Raw genomic sequence first — 24,050 nt, forward strand, 5'->3', positions numbered from 1 at the left:
ATAGGAATAGTAAATTGTTATTGTTATTTATACCCTGCCCATCTGGCTGGCTTTCCTGAGCCAGTCTGGGTGGCTTCCAACTAATAAAAAATAAAATAAAAAAACATTAAAAACTTTCTTCAACAGGGCTGCCTTCAGTTGTCTTCTAAAAGTCAGATAGTTGTTCATTTTCTTGACATCTGAAGGGATGGTGTTCCACAGGGCTGGTGCCACTACCGAGAAGGCCCTCTGCCTGGTTCCCTGTAACCTCACTTCTTGCACTGAGGGAACCACCAGAAGGCCCTCAGTGTCTGAGCAGAACAATGCTTCAGGTATAGAGGGCCATAATTTAACAAATGCTGGAATCGTTTAGGGAATATGAGGAGTCCCCTTTCTAAGTATTACGGTAAAGGGCTGTCTTTCCTCTGGTACACCTGCCTTTCGACAACACTCAGACGACTTGGATCGAACTGGCTGCACCGTATAGACGAGCCAGTAGGACCGGTTGCATCGGAGGAGGAAGCGGAGTTATTGCGTAATTGTTGCTGGGGGATATAGAGGGAGCTCTCTCCACGCGCGCGCGCGCCAGGATCGGTCAGGAGCAGCGCTGTGCGTGCTTATTAATCCGGGAGGGCGCTCACTCCAGTTGATCACTCAAGTCTACCGGACTTGAGAAGGGATCGGGCTCGGGAGGAGCAGGAGGGCAGCAACTCTCCAAGAAGTCCCTTCTCCCTCCTGATCTTCCAAGTAGCTGGCTTCTGCTTCCTTGCAACTTCATTGCGGGAGATCTGCACTCTGCAGCCGCCCGGCTCGCGGTTTTTGTTTTGTTTTGTTTCCGGCGCAGGCAGCTGGTGCAACAACCGCAAGGGCTGGAGTTTGCAAAATCCAAATAATGCAGCTGCCGGGAAGCGGCGACAGCGGCTTCTCCTGCTGCTGCTGCCTCCCGCGGTGGGTCACCTGGCCGGCTTGTCGCCGCTCGGCTGCCGTGCGCCCCCGCGTCTGACTGCCGCGGGCTGCGCGCCTGGATTACCGAACGCGGACTGGCATGGAGAGGTCGGCCAGCGCCGGGCGGCGCAGCTGAAAAGCTCGGCTCTCTGCGCCTCCCCTAGCCGCCGAGTGCAGCTCGCTTAATCCGAAAAGCCTCCTTCTCCCGTTTGCCAAGCCATGGAAGATTGCTCCGTGCCAGATCTCCGAGACGTCGAGCTCAAGCTGGGGCGCAAAGTCCCCGAGAGCCTGGCGCGCTCCTTGCGCGGGGAGGAGCCCGCCGTCTCCCTAGCCAGGGAAAAAGAACCCGAGCGGCCCGCCGGAGGGCCTGCCACCCCCGGCTTCTGCACCTCCCTGGGCCCCAGAGCCGCCATGCTCCGCAGCAGGAGTTCCAGCGCCTTGGAGAGACTGGAGACCAAACTGCACCTCCTCCGGCAAGAAATGGTGAGTAGAGTACGCAGCTCAAGCGCCCTGGTGCACCGCCGCGAAACAACAACAAAGGACAGGCAGGGATCTAACCATTACTCCGCACTCCTCCTTTGCGCGCCGCTCGCTGTCTGCAAGCCTGGGCTTTGCGCTTGCTGGGAGACACGCCGAACTGGTGCGATTCTCGTGCAATTCGAAGAGCCGCGCTCCTTCTCTTTGGAGCGCCCCCCTCTCTTTTCTCCGCCAAAATAAATGATGTCAGAAACCAAGAGTAAAGTTCTCAGCGACATGCGTTACAAAGTATGGGAGCTAGGGCTGCTTAAGATGCTGAACTCAAGCTAGGACCCGTTTTTGAGGTGTATTCTTTTTAAGCAGTAGAATAAAAAAGGAGAGTGCCTCTGAGCAGGTGAAGAAAGCATTTCTCGCACCCCCTTTTTGGAGTCAGGAGCCTACAGACCTAGAGTTAAATATCCAGGCTTTGTTGCTCATAAGATAAGCGGAGGGGGGGGGGGGTCCAATCAAGGCTGAGACTCGGCATTCCTGTTTTTAGAACTGAATCCCGGAGGTGTTTTATTTTTGCCACTGTGCTGTGCTTGTGTGTGGTTGGCGTAGGCGTGAGTGGGAGAGCGTGGCTGTGCTCTCAGTGTTCATTTGCAGCACTTAATCCTCATAATAAGGCACAGCTAGTCACCTGCCCACAAAACAGCTACAGGCAATTGCCTGTAGGCCTGGCAACTGGATCTAAAATGTGAGAAGTGGGTGTGATAACTCCACAGGAAACTCCATGTTGCATGGCTCCACCTGCGGTGTTGCTCTGAAAAGAATGGAAGCAAGAGTAGAGGAACAGATCTTGTGGCCAAGCCCTATAGGTTTATATGCAGAAAAAGAGAGGGGGGACAGGGATGTTCAAGTAGCATTTGTCGATAATTTGTGCCTGCTACTGGATTCCTCAATATTTATGTATTGACTCACACAGGATTCCGTATACTGTATTGAGTTTGGATGCTGTGAAATAGAAGAAACAGTCCTTATGGGAAATAATATACCTTGAAAGTAAGGGATGATGCCCAGTTGTGGGTTTGGCATATTTTTTATCACTGTCAGATGTGGTAGGGGCAGGATAAAAAACTATTTGAAGAGGCAGTGCATTCCATGAATCAGATTTTTTCCCAGCGAAGAGGCTTGCCAACAGACATTTTTGTCTTTGTTTGGAATTCACTTGATTCCATCCCTTTGCCCCTGGAAATGAACTCCACCCACCCACACCCATTCCTCCTCCCCTCCCCCCCCCCCCTGCCCCTTGCCCTGCTCTCAAGGCCTTGATTTGGTCTTGGTCTTAATTTTGACTCTCTTCTCAGTACTATGGCTAGTTCCTGGAATATCATGATGTCATCATAAAGAAAAGGAGTCACCGAGCACATGCAGAGTATACTGCTCCCTCCATTGAACTCTGGCAGCCACATACTTAGCTAGGGACCTTACTTTTGAAGAGGATAGATAACTGCACTGCTGATAACTTGCAGAATCAGGGATACATATGTTACATGTCGCGTGTGGGAGATATGTTACACATTTGTGCAGGGGAAAAAACTGACAGTAGAAATTTTGAAAGCCAAATGGGTTCTCAAAAATAAGACCTCTCAAGGTGCTCACTAACACTGAATTTTACCCAACTCCCATTGAATTTAATTTGTCTGGGCTGGTTGTGTCCATTAAATTCACAGGGTCTGCTGCTGCTGCTGCTGCTGCTGCTGCTGCTTCTTCTTCTTCTTCTTCTTCTTCTTCTTCTTCATCTTATTATTATTATTATTATTATTTTATTTTATACTCCACACATTTGGCTGGATTTCCCTAGCCACTCTGGGTGGCTCCCAACAGAATATTAAAAACACAATAAAACATCAAACATTAAAAACTTCCCTAAACGGAACTTAGTAGAACTTAGATTGGATACAATCCACTGTTTTCATCAGTGCACCGGCTTCTGTGTGCAAAAATCTGATCCTGCTATAATTTAAAAGAAAAGAAAAGCTTTTCCCATTTAAATATATTACATACTCTTTTTGAGGCTAGTTGTATATTTACTAGTAGCTATCCAATAGCCCACCATACACTGTCCCTTGGTGGTCTCCATTTATTTAGTCAGAGCTTGCTTCGGATTCCTGCTCAAGACCTTAGTGGGCCTGATTTGCTACAAACGCGGAGAAACAACAGGAGAGAACAATGGCCGCTGAAAGGAGACCTTGGCTGAAGGGAGGCTCGGACCTTGGGCCACTCTTCTCCAGCTCCTGCTTAAAGTGGTTATTTGGTCAAACGAGTTGTTGGTCAAGGCTTTCATGCACTTTTTCCAAAACCTACAGATGTTTTGCTGCAACTCCCATTCTCCTTGACTGTTGGGCTAAGCTGGCTGAGGCTTTGCATTGTAGGGACTAGATGGACTAGATGGTCCTTTGGGTCCCTTCCAACTCTAATATTCCGTGGTTTGGCAAGGCTGATGATAGCACCAAACAGCTGGAAGACATCAGGACGGCTGCCCTATTGCAATGAGTGGAGGAAGTTCGCCATCAGCATGCGGTGGACCTTTCAACTTCAGACTCACACCATTTTTACCTCTTCCAGGAAAATAGGGGTACTCTTGACTGCTTAAACATAGGAAGCTGCCTTCTCCTGAGTCTGGCCACTGGTCCACCTAGCTCAGAATTATGTACACTGACTGGCAGCAGCTCTCCAGGGTTGTCCTAGCCCTGCCAGGAACCTCCTGGGCTTGCCAATCAGAAGGTTGGCAATTCAAATCCAAGCAAAGGGGTGAGCCCCTGTTGCTCTGTCCCAGCTCCTGCCAACCTAGCAGTTTGAAAACACTCCAGTGCAAGTACAGTGGTACCTCAGGTTAAGTACTTAATTCGTTCTGGAGGTCCGTTCTTAACCTGAAACTGTTCTTAACTTGAATCACCGCTTTAGCTAATGGGGCCTCCTGCTGCTGCCGTGCCACCAGAGCACGATTTCTGTTCTCATCCTGAAGCAAAGTTCTTAACCCAAGGTAATATTTCTGGGTTAGCGGAGTCTGTAACCTGAAGCGTATGTAACCTGAGGTACCACTGCAGATAAATAGGTACCGCTGCGGCAGGAAGGAATTACAGAGTTGGAAGGGACACTGAGGGTCATCTAGTCCAACCCCAGGAGTCTTTTCACCCAACATAGAGCTTAAACCCACGAACCTGAGAGTAAGAGTCTCATGCACTACCAACTAAGCTGTCCCTCAGCTGTGGCCTAGTTTCCCTGTCCACCCAGCATTGGTTCTGTGCACACTCATTTATTTAATCCTTAACAATCCACCATGACCTGAGAGAGGAACAGCAGCGTGTTTTGCCAGATTAATTCCTGACTTTAGTGGAGCCACCATCAATATATTATGGATGTGGTTGAGCAAGGCCATCTCGGTTCCCCATGGCTTCTTATGCAGGCTACTGAGAAGATCTCCTTGAAGATCATGCTCAAGGCAGGGGCGAGGCTAATGCTACTCCAGGCCATAATTGCAGCTGCTGCAGTGTGGTGCCAGGAGGGCAGCAGTTGCCAAATTGGCAGTATTATAATTAATATTAATAATTATCCACTCTTCACCAGCAGGTCCCAGGCCAGATCACAACAATTCGAATTTAATAGGAAAAACAGTTTGAAACAAATTCCAATCACAGGAATAGCGTGAGTCTTGAAAATGTACCTCTCATGTGTCAAAAGATAGGGTAAAGAGGCATGTCATCAGCATATGGCAAAAACAATATAATGAAGGTACCAGGCAGACCTCTATGGGAAGGATGGAGTTCCACAATTTTGGAGCTTGTGCAGAGAATTCTGTCTTCCAGACCACCACCTGCTGAACTTCTAAGAGTGGTGGAACCATTCTCTGCTTACCTTAACACCCCAAAAGGTCTGTGCCATTCAGCCATAGAAAGTAGTACCCAGTCATGTGACTCTGAAGATGTGTGTTGCATTGTAAGGAATGATGCAGTCAAATGTGAAAGCTTCTGATGTTCTGGCAGTTTATCTGACAGCCCCACAGAGCTGATGATGGTGATCATGATAATTTTATTTGTACCCCGCCCATCTGGCTGGGTTGCCCCAGCCACTCTGGGCGGCTTCCAACAAAGATTAAAAATACATTAAAATGTCACACATTAAAAACTTCCCTAAACAGGGCTGCCTTCAGATGTCTTCTAAATGTCAGGTAGTTGTTTATCTCTTTGACATCTGATGGGAGGGCGTTCCACAGGGCAAGTGCCACTATTGAGAAGGCCCTCTGCTTGGTTCCCTGTAGCTTTGCTTCTCACAGTGAGGGAACTGCCAGAAGGCCCTCAGAGCTGGACCTCAGTGTCCGGGCTGAACGATGGGGGTAGAGATGCTCCTTCAGGTATACTGAGCCAAGGCCATTTAGGACTTTAAAGGTCAGTGCCAACACTTTGAATTGTGCTCGGAAACATACTGGGAACCAATGAAGGTCTTTCAGGACCGGTGTTATATGGTCTTGGCGGCCACTCCCGGTCACCAGTCTAGCTGCCATATTCTGGATTACAGTAGTTGTAATTTCTGGGTCACCTTCAAAGGTAGCCCCATGTAGAGCGCATTGCAGTAGTCCAAGCGAGATATAACTAGAGCATGCACCACTCTGGTGAGACAGTTCGCTGGCAAGTAGGGTCTCAGCCTGCGTACCAGATGGAGCTGGTAGACAGCTGCCCTGGATACAGAATTCACCTGCGGCTCCATGGACAGCTGTGAGTCCAAAATGACTCCCAGGCTGTGCACCTTGTCCTTCAGGGCCACAGTTACCCCATTTAGGACCAGGGAGTCCTCCATACTAGCCTGCCCACTGTTCCCCAAGAACAGTACTTCTTTCTTGTCAGGATTCAACCTCAATTCATTAGCCGCCATCCATCCTCCAACCACCTCCAGGCACTCACACAGGACCTTTGCTGCCTTCACTGGATCCAATTTAAAAAATAGGTAGAGCTGGGTATCATCCGCATAATGATAGACACTCAGCCCAAACCCCCTGGTGATCTCTCCCAGCGGTTTTATGTAGATGTTAAAAAGCATGGGGGAGAGGACAGAATCCTGAGGCACTCCACAAGTGAGAGCCCAAGGGTCTGAACTCTCATCCCTCACCACCACTTTCTGGACACGGCCCAGGAGGAAGGAGCAGAACCACTGTATAACAGGGCCCCCAGCTCCCAGCCCCTCTAGACTGTCCAGAAGGGTGTTATGATCAATTGTATCAAAAGCCGCTGAGAGATCCAGCAGAACTAGGAAACAGCTTTCACCTTTGTCCCTAGCCCGTTGGAGATCATCAACCAGCACGACCAAGGCAGTTTCAGTCCCATGATGAGGCTGAATACAAACACATGCAAAAGGATAATATTGAGAAACAAGGACACACAACATATATTTTTTGGACTTCTCTCTTCCCAGCTGCTTCTGCTGTTCTCAAAGTCCTGGTCTGGGAAAGGCTCCCAGGGCTGGAGGGTGGGGCAAGGCAGGTGGACAAGCCATTGCCTGATGAGCAGAAAGTTCTTCCTCTGGAGCAGAGCATCTCTCTTAGGAGCTCACTAAACTATATTTACAACAGACCTGGACAGTTGCAGGTTTCACTCATATTCAAGCAGTCGCAGAACTGTCTGAAAATTAACTCAGCAATGCATAGCCCATGAGCTCTTTCGCCAGTAGAGGCAGGCCAAATGAAATGAAGTAGTCCCAGTCCAGCAGAAGTTGGATTCAAGAAGTTGGTTTGAGGGGGACATCCCCCCAAACCTAGTGGCCCCATTTGTGCATGTAGTTCTGAACTTGAGGCATTGTTCTTAAATTGAAGTAGAAGGCTTCATTCAGGCAACAATGTTTCTGTTCCTCATACATTGACATGTATGGATTCATTGTAGGTATTTCCTCCTTCCTCCTGTTCACTGACATAGTTGAGGAGAAGATTGTGGTCTGTCAGTGTGTATTATCCATTACAGCTAAAAAATTGAACTTCCATGTTCAAAGAGAGTATATTTTTAAACACCAGATCCAAGTTGTAATCATAGCATAGCCTCCAACATTTCTCTGATGAAAATTGGGGCATCTATCCCTGTTCAGCTCATAGGCTTCTTAGGTATATTTGGCTGGTTTCTGAAGAAGCTGGTCTCTGTGGTCTGATCCAGCAACACATTTGCATATTCTTATAGGCCCTGTGAGGGCTACTGCTCTCAGATCTCGAGATCAGGCCATTGTTTTGCTTATCTACTTTGAGTTTGTTGATAGTCAGGACTCTAAAGTCATTGTGCTGAAATGAGGACTCCTCACCTGGAACAAGAGATCCAAGGTTGTTTCAGGTACGCACCCTTGCTGACTATTCCAATCTTCTCTCTTAGATATCATTGTGTTTCTCTAAATATGAACATCTTTAGAGATAACAATCCTCCTACTGTTTATGTAATTCCTTTCCTGGAACGAAAAAGAGCCTTTCCTTCTCTTCCAGCTCACATCAGCTCAACACCTCTTTGAACTTAAGAAGACAGAGGTTGAAGTGAGATTACAGGTTGATATCCCAACACAGCCAATAGTCCTGAGCAGGCCTGGTCCCTCCAAGATTGCTTTAGGATCTTCCCTGAAATGTTCAGCTTTCACGTTTAGAAAAGTCTCTGGTTTTTTAACTAGGGAAGGTATGGGAAATGACTGGCAGCAGCACCCTTGGGCAGCAGCTGGGACCCAAGCACATGGACAGGGTTCACCAGACTAATTTGGGGCAGTCTCCTCCTCCTGCCAGCCCTCTGGATGCAGGCTTATGGTGGCAGTGGCTGGAAATCCACCTCCCATTTTGATTTTCCCACAAAGTTGTGGGACAGCAGATGTCCCTAACTCTAACCCTAAGCAGGTGGGCAGGGGGCACCATTGACAGAGTCCAGACCCATTCAAGGGCACTTTGCTGGAGGACCCCTGCAGAACCTTCAGATGTCTCTATTTTCTGGGGACTGTCCTGGATTTACAGAAGCCATCCTGGTTTCTGATTTGATCTTGAAATGTCCCCCTTTTCCTTGTTGTTGTTTAGTCGTTTAGTTGTGTCCGACTCTTCATGACCCCATGGACCAGAGCACACCAGGCACTCCTGTCTTCCCCTGCCTCCCACAGTTTGGTCAAACTCATGCTGGTAGCTTCGAGAACACTGTCCAACCATCTCGTCCTCTGTCGTCCCCTTCTCCTTGTGCCCTCCATCTTTCCCAACATCAGGGTCTTTTCCAGGGAGTCTTCTCTTCTCATGACGTGGCCAAAGTATTGGAGCCTCAGCTTCACGATCTGTCCTTCCAGTGAGCACCCAGGGCTGATTTCCTTCAAAATGGATAGGTTTGATCTTCTTGCAGTCCATGGGACTCTCAAGAGTCTCCTCCAGCACCATAATCCACCTTTTCCTTAGGAAATCCCAATTTTTATCAGAGAAATGCTGGAGGGTGTGGAGTTATGCGACCCCCAAGCCAAGCCACCCAGAGTGACTGTGGCAATCCTGTCAGATGTGTGGGGTATAAATAATAAAATTGCTGCTGCTGCTGTTGTTACTGTTGAGTAATATTGAGTAACAATATTTTCGTCAGAGAAATGTTGGAGGATATGTGGTGGAAGTGGTTGGTAGTCTGCCCGCCATTTTGATTTTCCCACAAAGCTGTGGGACAGTGGCTGTTGCCTTGCAGGAAAACTAAAATGGCAGCTGACTTCCTAGGCTGGGAGAGGAAACAGGTGGGCAGGGGGCTTCACTGATGGAGGCTGAGCCCACTCCAGAGCACTTTGCTGAAGGGCCTTTGTTGCCCCTGTGACTTGGAACCAGCCCTGCTATAAGACAAAGCATGCAGGCAATAATCTCCCCAATTCCTCAGGACAAGGTACTGTGCCTTTTGCTGTCTGGCCAATGAGCGCAAACATACTGGAAATAATACACTTTTAAAAAAAGTTATAAAATTAATTTGTATGTTATTAATATTCAATGTAATAATGTTTTTACGTTCTGGCTGTTCTGCAATGATCTTCCAACCCCTTAGGCTCATTCATAACAACATTTCCACTGACAGGTGTGTCCCCAGAAGACTTGACGATGCAAATGGGCCGGGTTACTCAACTACCCTAATCCTTCCCAGTTTAATGTCAACAGTAGTAGTTTAGGGAAACAAACAGGTTTGTGGCTGCTTCCCAATCCGTAATTGCTGCTGTGAGGAATTGCAAAACATTTCATACTTGTCCAAAGCCTTGCAGAACATTTCCTTTGCTACAGTGGTAATGCATAGTCTTCATTAAAACTCTTAAGGTTGTTTTCAGAATGAATGAATGAATGAATGAATGAATGAATAAATAAATAAATAAATAAATACATAAATAAATAAAGTAATCCCATGTCCAAACCATGCCCAAAACAGTAATAGCTCCTAAATATATTAGACCAAAATGCATATATTAGTTCGCCTCAGTTGCATTCAGAATATGCGCCGTCTTATTCCAAGCCTTTTATCAGCCATCTCATGTTAGCATTTTAATATTGCATACCGTGCTTGTAGTAATTAGTATTACTTTTCTTGGCTAATTTTTTTGCAAGGGCCTCTGGGTAGAACAATTTAATACATGTAATGTCTAGCAAGAAAATGTACATTCGCAAAGCACATTAACAGAACAACCAAGTAAGCACAAATTTCAAGAGCAGAGGAGGGAGTAGGCTGCGATGTTCTTAGAGGTGTTTCTTACCATGATTTGAACATGTTTGTTTTCCATTGGCCCTTATGAAAGATATAAAGAGTGTTAGACTAGGAGACCAAGATTTGAATCTCCACTCACGAGGCTCACTCGGTAACCTTGAGCCAGTCACTGTCTCTCAGCCTAACCTACCTCACAGGCTTGTTGCTAGGGTACAGTGGGGAGGAGGATATGATACGATACGATACGATACGATACGATACGATACGATACGATACGATAATACAATACAATACAATACAATACAATACAATACAATACAATACAATACAATACAATAATCTTTATTGTCATTGTCCCATACAGAACAACAAAATTGAAAAAAATCTACATCAGACATTCAAAAACCAACAAGCCTATCCCAGCTAGCCCAGCCTGGTCAACCTCCTAAAAACTCTGATACCCCATAATTAAATACAATACACTCCCATAGAGACTACCTTACACTGCGTTTAAAACCAAAATCGCATTTGGATAGAAACTGTTTCTCAGGCGGCTAGTTCTATTCTTTATAACCCTGTACCTTCTTCCAGAAAGCCAAAGCTGAAAGAGATAACTATGTACACCACCTTGGAGGGGGAAAAATATGGCATATAAATATAAGAAATAATAAATAACATAACATAAGAAGGGTGTGGTAGAGCTAGAAACATGTGCACGCAATAGGTTTTTTTGCTAGGAAGATTATGATGCTTTATGTTACACATACGGGGTCTGCGGCCCACCAAGCCTTGGGGACTGTTACTAGCAGCAAAAGAACAGCAGTTGGGGCTTTAATATGCCTCCCCCAACACTCCCAGTGCAGCCAAGTTCATTGTCCCTTTGTTGCTAACAGCAATATGGGGACAATGAATCATAGAATGGTAGAATTGTAGAGTTGGAAGGTACCATGAAGGTCATTTAGTTCATGGCAGGAATCTTTTGCCCAACATGGGGCTCGAACCCATGACCCTAAAGAGGCTCGTACGCTATGGACCGAGCTCCATTCAGGCTGCATCAGGTTTTAATGGAGAGCAGAGGCTTTGACCTTGCACCCCCAACGAACCCCATTTCTAACCTCAGGCAAGCAGCACGGTACTTCAGAATTGCCGGGAAGGTTAAACATGGTTTGTGTGGGAGGGAAGAGGGTTGGGGAGAAAGAAATCAGGGAAGATTGTATCTGTGTGAAGGTTGTGCGTCTGTGCGAGGGAGCAAGGCATTTACGATGTCTGTGTGAGGGAGGCTGGGGGAGGCTGGGTATTGGGGATGAGGAATGAATACGTTGCCTGAGTGAGATTGTGCAAGTGAATGTGTGTGCGAGAGTGTGTGCATGTGTATAAGTGTGAGGGGAAGCAAGCGGGACACCAGACCTGGCCCTGTCCACTCCCAGGTCCTGGCATATGGCCCCTGACTGACCACCCACTGCTTTATGCGGCCCACCTCGACTTTACATTGGATTAACTATTTCTACAGCCATTTCTAAAGGAAGTTAACCTCCCTTAACCAGTAATGCTCCGACGGAGGAAAATCTTGTCAAGAAAATTATAGATCCAGTACCCTTAGGATTCAGAGAGTGGGAAGGCGGGGAGAACAACCCAATTTCCTGGAGATGCTATTACTGACAAACAAAGCTTTGTGTGAAATGGCCCCTGGTATCTCCAATTAGAACAGTGTTGTTGTTTTTTCCAACTGTGGGACCATGTTGCCATTTGGGCAAACATGCTGAGAGTGGCTAGGGAAACTTAGTCAGGTGGGTGGGGTATCAATAATAAAATTGCTGTTGTGGTTGTTGAATAGGACATCCCTATTTTCATCAGAGAAATATTGGAGGGCATGAGCTTATTGGCCAGGTGTGTGTTCCTCAGGATATTCAGTTGGGAATATTCCTCCAACCATCATGCTGTGTTCTGTATGCTCCTGCTAACGTTTGTGCCTATAAGTATCTATTTTTACATCTTAATTTAGCAGTTTGTCATGACCCAACCCTCTCTGATCACAAGTCCACAGTGCAAGGCTCTAAACCAATTGGATTAAGAGGGATCAGCAGCTCGAAATCCTCACTCACCTGTCCAAATTCAGGCACACACAAAAGTTGCCCCACTCATAACACATATGGTATATATTGTATGTGCCGTGACTCCAAAGAAAGAGCTATGTTACTGGGCCGAGGAGGGGAGGGAGAATTTCATGTCAAGGCAGGCATGGATAATGTGCAGATTTAAAGTCTATCCCCTGGATGTTTATATGACTCAGCCACAATTCAGCCTTCTTGCTTGAGACAGATGTCTAGAACGCATAATAATGAATTGATCGTGTGCCATCTGTTTCAAAATTTTCTGACACCAGCAACCGCTCCTTATCTCTGGGCACTGACCTAAATGTTTACACTTGTATTACTGTGTCTGACAACATCGGTAAGTTTGTACTAGGGATTTTCTAAGCACATTTCTTGCTCCCCTACGAGGAGAAATGTGTGCTGCATAAAATGTAGCCTTCCCTCGCCCTAGTCTTATTATTAAACAACTGCAATGTAAACGGCACTAATTCAGGATAGCTTTGAAGATCTCCAGTCCACCTGACTTCATTCATCCCTGTTTCTCAAGGACATGAAAGGGGGAAAGGAAACATTTGAGTTTCAATAGCTGTCTTTTCATGCTGCCGATCTTTCTGGTGCCATATGCTAGACATCTGTCTTTTATTACAATCAGTCCTGGCTCATTCAGGGATAGTTGCAATGAATTAGCCCCCTATTTATACCAGTTTTCATGTGTAACTAACCTCTCCTACAGATCTAAATAACCTTCCGACTCAACCTTGACGTTACACGTGGGCTCTTAAATCCGTGGATTTTGTTAGGCTATAAGGGCTGCTCAAGTCCACACTTCACACAGCGAGGGTTTCCAGTCCTATGCAAAGAATTGTGACTTCAAGTGCTTGGCATCTTTGCAACTGCAATAATAATAAAAAGTACAGGTTGTTTTTTTGTTTTTTTAAGGGAGCCATTTTTCTGGGTCCAGAGTCCTTCCACCCTTCCTCCCCAGACATGAACAAACTAATTAAATTTAAAATGAGGAATGCTACAGCTACAAGTTAACAGGATGGAACTAATTATCCAAGTAGTTAGCAGCTTCTCTGCTCCTTTAAGGGTCACTTTAAGGCTCACAGTAGCCAGGCTACAGTGGACAGTTTGGCACTGCAATTGTGTTTTAAGACCAATTTAAAATAGGGAATGGGCAAAGTCAATGTAAAGATTACTCATGCTTTGGTGGGGTGTGTGGACTGGGTCTAGATCTGGTTTTCAAGATTCAGGGCAGCAGTGTGACATGCAACAGCATGTTTCTTAACTCTTGTGCTTGAAACCATTCCTTTGCATGCTTTTCTAACATAAAGGTAAAGAACCGCTGGATGGTTAAGTCCAGTGCAAGGCGACTATAGGGTTGAGCCGCTCATCTTGCTTTCAGGCTGAGGGAGCTGGCGTTTGTCCACAGACAGCTTTCCAGGTCATGTGGCCAGCATAACTAAACCACTTCTGGCACAACAGAACACCCTGATGGAAACCGGAACACATGGAAACAGCGTTTACCTTCCTGCCACAGCGGTACCGATTTATCTACTTGCACTGGCATGCTTTTGAACTGCTAGGTTGGCAGGAGCTGGGACAGGGCAATGGGAGCTCACCCCATCATGTGGATTTGAACTGCTGACCCTCTGAGCAGCAAAAAGAAGAGGAGTTCTGGTGAACCTGGTTCACCAGATTACAAGTCCACCACTCTTAACCACTACACCACACTGGCTATCCAAGAGGCTCAGTGGTTTAGACCACAGTGCTACCCACATCCCTTTTGTGTGCTTTTCTACTCCCATGTAGACACTGCATTGTTTTAGGCATCTGGTGAAACTTTTTTTACAATTCTAGCAAGCCTACCCAGAAATATAATGGCGGTATCAGTGTTAAGCTTTCAAAGTTTTCTTGCTTTTTTTTTGCTGCGTTTTATTGAGTATTATTGATCGATCAATAATCTTATTTGTATGCCATCTTTTCATAGTTCTGAGGATGCTCAAGGCAGCTTACCACAAAAAAAATATATAAAAAATTACCCAACTGCAAACAGGGCTAAAGTAGTCATAAACAATAAACAAAACAAAACAAACTGAACTATTTCCACATATTAACAGCAGCAACTGCACTACACAAGAACAAAAGACCCAAGCAACACTGTTATTGTTTTAAAGTGGATTTTAGAGGTGTTTTTATCTATATTTTTTACTATGTATACCACTTAGCAGGTTTTATAATTAAGTGGTCTATGAATCTTTTCAAAGATAAAAAAAAAAAATGTGCCTGCAAATGTAATTCATAGAAGAGAAAGGAGATAAGATGCACTCTTATAGCATCAGCCTGAAAAGCGCTATCATTGCTGCAAAACTCTGCTTCTTTCAGAGCTCTTAGACTGGCAAAGTAGGGTTGCCAGCCATGCTCTCTTGGCCTGAAGTGAGATGAGCTCCGCACCCCATAGTCAAATTCGACTGGACTTAACCATCAAGGGGACCTTTAGCTTTTTTCTTTTTAAAAAACATTTTACAGTGGTACCTTGGTTTTCAAATGTCTTGGTACTCAAACGTCTTGGTTCTCAAATCCCAAAAACCCAGAAATAAGTGTTCCAGTTTTCGAACATTTTTCAGAAGCCAAACGTCCGATGCGGCTGTCAGCTATTATTTCCAGGGCACCTGCACCAATCAGAAGCTGCGCTTTCTGGAACGGATTAAGTTTGGTGCTTTTGTTTTTGCTGTTGTTCTCCTCCTCCTCCTAGTTTTAGCTACAGCCTTCTGGAACAGATTAATCCATTTTGCATTACTTTCTATGGGAAAGCACACCTTGGTTTTGGAATGGACTTCCGAAATGGATTAAGTTACCAAAGTACCACTTTACATGATTGTGACTTTACACTTGAGTAAGTTCCAGTTGGATAGCATTTTGCTGTACAGATGTTTAGGATCAGGGGAAAACGCTTGATTAATTGATAAAGATGATTGAATCCAAACTTCATTAACCATTTTTTATATAACCAAGCCTGAAATGTATTTAATGAATATAATTTCATTGGCATCATGTATATGTATGCCACTGTGCCAGCAGAAATGCAAAACATTATTCATCTCTTTGCATATGTAAATCGTTAGCTAATCCAAAAGTGAATTGCCTATAACTTTTAAGTTCTCAGTCCCTGCCTTTAAAATAGGTGATGAATATCTTGCAAGTGAATTTTCACCCTATGATGGCACTTATTCTGATTGCAAAACATAGGTTTTTATGAGCCATCTATGCTATTATTATTATTATTATTATTATTATTTATTAATATTAAAGTTGGAAGATGTTTGGATGGGTGCCATCTTCAGGTGTTGTGCTGCCTTGCTGTAGCTTTAAGTTAGGAATGGACAGATAACTCTACTTCCATTTTATGTCACTTCTATCCTATAGTGGAAACTTTGACACCCATCAGTCCTGGAGACACAGCCAATGACTAGGGATGGTGGGAGTTGGAGTTCAACAACATCTGGGGGGGGGGGGCAAAGATTCCCAATACCTACACCAAGAAGGTCAAAGGCTGTGACAGAAACTGTAACAACTGCTCTTTTTAAAGAAGCAGTTGCTTCAACACCTAGTACTCCAAGGAAGATGTCAGGTTACTTGAGTGGATGGGGAAATCCATGAGTAGCATTGTCCTACCCATTCATTTTTGTGTAATTTAGTATGCCTTCAGCTGTAATTCCTCTTACTATATGGAAAAGGAGTCAAAATGAGGCTCAGAAGTCATCATTACGAGTTTCTATGAAGTTTGCATCGTATAATTTAATTGGAATGTTTGGGCGACTAAATAGGTTAAGATTGCAGTGATTCGGTCCCCAATCACACCTATCTGAGTTCAAGTCTCTTAACGAAATGGCTCCAACACTGGTTCACATCTGTGAAAACGTTGGGCTTATGTTTCAGTCCTCGCTGTGAATGGCGGCATTCAGTCTGTCCAGCTACAAGCGAGTTCACGCTGCACATAGCCAGAGAAATTAGATTTGCTGCTGACTGCACGATACCCTTGTATTTCCTTTCAAAGGCCTTCAGGATGGGGTGGGCTGTAAATCTCACTAATTAATATAAACAAATACATTAAAAAGGTTGTACTCAAACCTTCAAGCCATGCTTAAATCAGGCCTCTCTCCTCTGAAGCCTGCAGATGTGAAGGAGCTACATAGACCTCTTTCAATAAGCAAAAAGAAATGCTAATGGGGCAACACATGAAACCATTCCTTAAAAAACAGTTTGCTCCTCAAATGGGTGTTTTGCATGTGCAGAACCTTCCCATTCATTTGAGGCAGCTGTACCAATAATTGCCATACCGTGCCAAGATCTAAGTACCAGAGGAATAGTCTTATTGTTCTGTGTATGATCTTCCACTCCACTTTTATGCAGCTCCACTGATTCGAATTGAAGCACTCTGATACTGATCTAATTCAGCGAAGCCATAATCGATGTGTATCAATTGGTAATAGTAGTATTTTAGGGTTGACTTGCATGCCCTTGTTTCCACCACTGGTTAAACCTTTGCAGCCACCTATGTTGAAGCCAATATCCTGGTTGGTCCCAGCACCCATTTGGCTTCCCTTTCAATTAGCCATCCTATGTAATTATAGGTTATAGTTTAACATGCTTGCTCATCACTTGGCCATCAAATGTGTACACTATCGCCATTGAACTCATCACATGTTCCGCAAGCCTTCTTGGGAACAAAACAAGGAAACACATGTGTGATGAACCCTTTCATGGGACAGGGTTCTGTATGGCTTTCCTGCAAATCTTAGATGCTGCACCCCAAAATGCACCATTCTCCGGAATACATAGAGCTACCACTGAAAATGATACTCAGCATCTTAATGCACTTGTAGTTAATCCAGATTTCACAAAGTTGTTGCTTCATTGTTTAGATTATCATAGTCCATGGGCAGGCAAACTAAGGCCCAGGGGCTGGATCCAGCCCAATCTCCTTCTAAATCCAGCCTGCAGGTGGTCTGGGAATCAGCATGTTTTTACATGAGTAGAATGTGTCCTTTTATGTAAAATGCATCTCTGGGTTATTTGTGGGGCATAGGAATTTGTTCACCCCCCCCCCAAAAAAATACATATAATCCGGCCCCCCACAAGGTCTGAGGGACAGTGGACCGGCCCCCTGCTGAAAAGGTTTGCTGACCCCTGTTAATAGTCAGTCCCTACAGTCCCTTGCAATATGAGAAAAAGAAGTGATGGTCCACACTGCAGAAAATCAGCCAATAATGAGAGAAGTGTTTATACAATGAACAGCAAGCATTAAAATAAAACAAAAAAAACAAAAACAGCAGAGGTATAGCTTGTGGTTATTGCTCACATCCTACATGTGTGTATGTGAGTGTGTTTTAAGGTGTGGAAAATTTATTCTATATTTCATACAAAACAGGTCCAACCTAGCTATAAAAATAAAATTGGAAATCTGCATGTGTGCTGTCAGAAATATTTTCCATATAGATAAGAGAAGAAATGAAAAACATAATAATAAAACATAATAATAGGAAAATAAAGCACTGGTGGACAAACAATATGAATGGAAAACAGTAATAAAACACGGCATGAGCCAGCCAAAATTAAAAACATTTCAGTTTCTTTGAGTTTATTGAAGCATGTGCCTAAATCTCTCCAAGTGAAATCATCAGGACTTAGAAGTCCTGAATAGTTTGTGCCTATCGTTCAAATGCAGTCTTTGAACGTAACATTGCTTATGTTTTGCAGGGTTCTGTAGACTTGGGAAGTGGAGGGGAAACTTGTAGGGTGACAAGGAAGTAGCCGCCTGATAAAGTGGATTGTAACTCAAGTTTGCCTTTTGGTTTCCACCACTGCTTGGGTGTGCTGGTTTGAGGCATCCTATATTTCATGCCATTTTGTGAAATTGACCCTGGCAGCTCCATATTAGCAAGCCAAGCCATCTTAGGCATGTTGGCACGAATAGGTAAAATCAGTGCTATTTTTCTAGAAAAAGAGATTCTGGAGCTCACCGTGAACCCTTGTTCTCTTACAGATAGGTAGCCATGTTGGTCTGCCATAGTCAAAACAAAATAAAAAAATTCCTTCCAGTAGCACCTTAAAGAACAACTAAGTTAGTTCTTGGTATGAGCTTTCGTGTGCATGCACACGAAAGCTCATACCAAGAACTAACTTAGTTGGTCTTTAAGGTGCTACTGGAAGGAACCTTGTTCTCTTAGAATGCCAACGGTGCCCACCTGAGAGTTACTGGAGTTGAGCTCCTGTGAGCTACAGTCGAAGGGGGAAAAAACCCTGGATAAAATATTAAAATGATACCTCTGCTACAGCAGAATTGTCCTGTGTGTGTGTGTGTCGGGAGTAAGGACAGCCTTCTTCAACCCTTCTACTCCCACAGAAACACTTGCCTGCTGAAACCTTGAGCTTCAGTCTTTTTTCCACACCTGTAAACAAGACCGATTCACTGGTGCTTAGCCGCTCAGTAGAAGGCTGCTAGGAAATGCTCCCTGCCAAGGGTACCAACTTGAAGAAAATATTGAATATCTTGTTTTGTTAGTGTTAAAGATATAGAAAGGCATTTTAAAGGTAAAGGTAAAGGGACCCCTGACCATTAGGTCCAGTCGTGGCCAACTCTGGGGTTACGGTGCTCATCTCACTCTATTGGCCGAGGGAGCCAGTATACAGCTTTCGGGTCATGTGGTCAGCATGACTAAGCTGCTTCTGACGAACCAGAGCAGCGTACGGAAACACCGTTTACCTTCTCACCAGAGTGGTACCTATTTATCTACTTGCACTTTGACGTGCTTTCAAACTGCTAGGTTGGCAGGAGCAGCGACCGAGCAATGGGAGCTCACCCTGTTGTGGGGATTCAAACCGCTGACCTTCTGATTGGGCAAGTCCTAGACTCTGTGGTTTAACCCACAGCGCCACCCGCATCATTTTACTGTATATAAAATTTATAGAATCACAGTCAAGAATCACATAGTTCCATCCTTATTTCAGACATTGTTACATATTCATACATCACCATGTTTAGCTGGTGATATTGCCCAGCCCTACTTCAGACCATGTATGAGGCTTTCCCTCAGTGCTGCTAATCATAGAAATGGACACAAAGTTGGTGTGGAGAGGACTGAGAACAGGATGCTGAATGAGATGGGCCGTTGGCTTGATCAGTAGGCTCTTCTTGTGCTTTTATAACATTGAAAAGATACATCAGTTCCTAATTGCCTAGCCATACCATGGCTGCTGTTATTGTAATAGTTACCCTTTGAGAAACTAGGCTCCAATCCCATGCCCGCTTACTTGGAAGTAAGCCCTGTTGACCTCAGTAGGGTTGTCTTTTGAATAAGCAAGTATTGGAATGCACTGTATTCATGTTGCTCCCAAGCTATTATTACAAATGGGAGGAAATTTGCTAATGTGATAATGATCACCCTTTAGGCTTGGGTGCCTCTCTCTCTCTCTCTCTCTCTCTCTCTTTTACATGTATTACTGATTGCACATGGAAGACTGTTTAGGCAAGATGGGTAGAGATAGGCGAGTCTTTAATCATGATAGCATTGCATTTCTAACATAATGATAGGTTGGAAGTACAATTAGAGCTACATTTGACAACACTCTGGAATCGACCATCCAGCTAAGTGCTTGTGATGCTGCCCTGTTGGCAGTTTAAAATTCGTTTTCCATAGAGGAGGGTTCAAAGGCAATTAAAAATGACACTTAAAAAAATATACAAATGATATTTGTGATATGCTTGAAAGATCTGTGTTTCTGCATTCTAAGATTTCCGGTCCTACGTGGCAAGGAAACAGGTGGGAAAGCATCTAGAAACATAACTGTAGCTCCTCTTTCTGCCACCGTCTCCCAAGCAAGACTTCAGGATTCAGTTGCCCAGTTTAATGAAATAATGGTAACAAGTAAGGTAGAAGAAGGAAATTATGTAGGTTTCTCCTTCAAAGGCATTTCCACAAGTGTCCCACATCCCAATTCCTTGCTTTCTCGCTCATCCTACTGCACCAGTCACACTGCTGGTCTATACCACTGAGCCTCTCGGGGTTGCTGATCAGAAGGTCCGCAGTTCAAATCCCTGTGATGGGGGTGAGCTCCCATTGCTCTGTCCCAACTCCTGCCAACCTAGTGGTTTGAAAGCATGCCAGTGCAAGTAGATAAATCGGTACCACTGCTGCGGGAAGGTAAATGGTGTTTCCGTGCTCTCTGGTTTCCATCACGGTGTTCCGTTGAGCCAGAAGTGGTTTAGTCATGCTGGCCACATGACCTGGAAAGCTGTCTGCAGACAAACACTGGCTCCCTTGGCCTGAAAGTGAGATGACTGCCACAACCCCATAGTCATCTTTGACTGGACTTAACCATCCAGGGGTCCTTTTCCTTTACCTTACCAGACACAGTACCTACAGGGATGGGGAACGTTTTTCAGCCTGAGGACTGTGTTCCCAGCTGTGCAATTTTTTTGTGGGCCATGTACCAACAGTGGCCGGACCCAGAAGCAAACGTGGGCAAAACTGCATAGAAATGTCACCTTTCTGCAGTAGGCTGGTTTCTATATACCCCTCCCTGTCTTCCCACTAGGCGAGCACATTCCATCCATGCAAGTCCATTTTGAGGTGTGACCTGTGGAAGGTGTGGTTGGAGAAGGTGTTTGGCCAACCAAGTGTCCAGAGGTCAGATGGAGAGACCTGGAAGGGACCACAATGGGTCCCCAAGCATGAGGTTCAATCTTCACCCCTGCTTTTCTGACTGACTAAATCCAGGAGGGACTTGCAGGGTAAATGAAGGAAGTTGTAGGGTGGAACTAGGTTCCTTAGAAAGGCGGGTTGGTGATGCAGAGGACAAAGGTGGGGCAGGGAAAATGAGGGAGGAACAGTCATGGAAGGTTCATGAAACGTGAGAGGAATATAAGGGGAGGAAGGAGCGCAACAGATGTGGGAATTGTGGAGGAACAACAATAATGCACCAGTTCTTTGGCCAGCAGTCAGGAACCATTGATCCAAACCACCAGAGCAATAATTTTTAAAAGAAGGCAGTGTGTAATTCAGGATATTTTGACAGACTTGAGATTTTAAAAGAATCTATGGAAAGAATTATATGAAAAAAGAAAGAAAAGGAGGAGGCTTGCCAAAGCAAGATAAAGAGCTCACTTCCTCAGAGTCTGGAATGTTTTTTTCTTCCTCCAGTTCATTGTGAGTGAACAATGCAGATGTTATATTCATATGTAGAAAAACAGAAGGCTTAAGCGAATAGTATAAAAGACTACATTACACAATAATTTGTATTCATTTTTTATATAAAAACCTTGTTGACTGAAATCGTTTTGACTATCGACATGTATTGTGTACCATTATACTATGCCACAAAATATTGTTTGCGTGTGTTTGTGCATGTATCTGAATCACAGCATATCTTTTATTCTTAAATACTCATTTTAAGATTAGTGTTCTTACTCAAGATGAGTCAACAGTGTGATGCAGCAGCAGCAGCAGCAGCAGCAAAAAATCTAATGCTGTTCTAGGCTGCATCAACAGAAGTCTAGTGTCCTGTTCACAGAAAGTTATATTTAGGCTTGCTGTACGTCAGGAAAATTCCTGACGTGTCCTGGTTTTCAGGTGTGCAAATGGCGTCAGGGGGGAATGTTGCCAAATTGGCCAGATGTCAGAGAAAACTTGGATGTATGACAACGCGATGGGGGGTGGGGAAGCTCCAAAAGCTTAAAGTTACTATTGGGGGGGGGTTCCTCCAAAAAGCTCAACAACCCTAGTTATATTCCCAGTTATGAGGAACGGTTGAGGAAGTTGGGGATGTTTAGCCTGGTAAAGAGGAGACTGAGAGGAGATAGCCATATCTCAAGGGCTGTCACATGTAAGATGGAGCCAGCTTGTTTTTTCCTGCTCTGGAAGGGAGGACTCAAACCAATGGGTTGAACGTTAATGCATTACTAAGAAAAGCCTGTGCTGAGTTTTTACAATTGTTTGCGTCCGTAGATGAGTAGATTGATCTGAATCCAGTGTACTGATGAGTTGTTCTTCTGCATGCAGGTTGATCTCCGAGCCACAGATGTCAAACTAATGCGGCAGCTACTGATCATCAATGAAAGCATCGAATCAATCAAGTGGTTGATTGAAGAAAAAGGAACAATCACCAGCAGGGGCAGCAGTTTGAGTGGCAGTCTCTGCAGCTTGCTAGAGAGTCAGGAGACATCACTGAGAGGCAGCTACAACAGTTTGCAAGACGGCAGTGATGGGCTGGATGGAATCTCCGTGGGGAGCTACCTGGACACTTTGGCGGATGATGTCCCTGGCCAACGTACTCCTTCAGACATGGACCAGTTCAGTGACTCTTCTCTTATAGACGACTCACAGTCCCTCCATAAACATACCAAGATTGAGTCTGACGAGTACTACTGTTTTGGTTGATGAAAGGGGAACTTTAGGAGGGACACATGTGCACTTGTATTTATGATTCTTCTATGCTGCTATTTGTTTTAAGCATTTTGAAAGCACCTTTTAAAAATACGATCTATTTTAAACCTGCTTTAGTCTCTCTGCGGTTGCTCCTAGATTTTGTTTTCCTCTCCTGGGTGGTTTTCCTCCTCTCTCTCTCTCTCTCTCTCTCTCTCTCTCTCTCTGTCATCTTAATTTATTGCTGTGATTTCTTTCTTTCTTTCTTCTCTTTTATAATATAACTTTTGACCATTTTTTTACAAAAATATATCTATATATAAAGGTGAAGGAAATTAATTTTAACTTCAACACAAAGTGTGGAATTGAACTTTTGCTAAATTCTACATCTGATTGACAATAAAACACTTTCTATTATCTGTTGATTTGGAGGTAAAGAATTCCCCCCCCCCCCTTCTAATGGTATAAGTACATACTTTTTCATAATTCAGCTGGGAGTTGTCAAGGGAAACAGCCAAGCAGTGTGGTGACTGGTGAAGTTTGCTTATTATGGGCCAGAAGGAAATGCCACAAAACTCCTCATAAAGCCAATGCATACATTCGGGAGAGAAAATATGTGATAACGCCCTCGTGGGCCTTACTGACTTCAGAATGGAAATCACACATTTCAGGAGGGGGGAATCTGTTTCTTTTAAAAAAGAAAAACCTATACATAAATACGGACGAGAAGGCCAAACCACAAACCCTTTCCCCTGACTTACTAGCTTTCCACATACCAGGAAATTATGACATAGAAGATCATTCAAGAATTCAGCCTGTAGTCCTAAACACATTTACTAGGGAGTAAGCCTCATTAAAGTTAAAGCCATGGTTTTCCCAGTAGTGATGTATGGAAGTGAGAGCTGGACCATAAAGAAGGCTGATCACTGAAGAATTTATACTTTTGAATTATGGTGCTGGAGGAGACTCTTGAGAGTCCCATGGACTACAAGAAGATCAAACCTATCCATTCTTAAGGAAATCAGCCCTGAGTGCTCACTAGAAGGACAGATCCTAAAGCTGAGGCTCCAATACTTTCGCCACCTCATGAGAAGAGAAAACTCCCTGGAAAAGACCCTGATGTTGGGAAAGATGGAGGGCACAAGGAGAAGGGGACAACAGAGGACAAGATGGTTGGACAGTGTTCTCGAAGCTACAAACATGAGTCTGACCAAACTGCGGGAGGCAGTGGAAGACAGAAGTGCCTGGCGTGCTCTGGTCCATGGGGTCACGAAGAGTCGGACACGACTAAACGACTAAACAACAACAACAAAGCCTCATTAAAAGCAGTGGGAAAACATCTGCTAACATGGTGCAATTTATCCCCTCCCCCCCCTTACCTGCAGCTCCCCAACTCCCATAACTGGCTCCAAATCCTCTGCGGAAAATTTGGGGGTTGCACAGGG

At 44.6% G+C, this 24,050-nt stretch overlaps 1 protein-coding gene across 1 annotated transcript; it reads left to right on the forward strand.

The window, feature by feature from the left end:
- The first annotated feature begins 328 nt into the window (after positions 1 to 328).
- On the forward strand, positions 329 to 23,022 carry LURAP1L (leucine rich adaptor protein 1 like). Its single transcript, XM_081845649.1, has 2 exons — positions 329 to 1,407; positions 22,243 to 23,022. The coding sequence occupies exons 1-2, from the start codon at positions 1,144 to 1,146 to the stop codon at positions 22,618 to 22,620; spliced, it is 642 nt and encodes a 213-aa protein (XP_081701775.1). The 5' UTR covers positions 329 to 1,143; the 3' UTR covers positions 22,621 to 23,022.
- Positions 23,023 to 24,050: the final 1,028 nt, after the last annotated feature.

This window comes from Podarcis erhardii, assembly GCF_964252035.2.
Source record: "Podarcis erhardii genome assembly, chromosome: 17".
NCBI classification, from domain to species: domain Eukaryota; kingdom Metazoa; phylum Chordata; class Lepidosauria; order Squamata; family Lacertidae; genus Podarcis; species Podarcis erhardii.

Excerpts from the sequence above, each read along its gene's own strand:
- LURAP1L (XM_081845649.1), top strand. The coding sequence starts at position 1,144 with ATGGAAGATTGCTCCGTGCCAGATCTCCGAGACGTCGAGCTCAAGCTG. Across the intron at positions 1,408-22,242 it reads ACCTCCTCCGGCAAGAAATG|GTTGATCTCCGAGCCACAGA; the intron begins GTGAGTAGAGTA and ends TTCTGCATGCAG.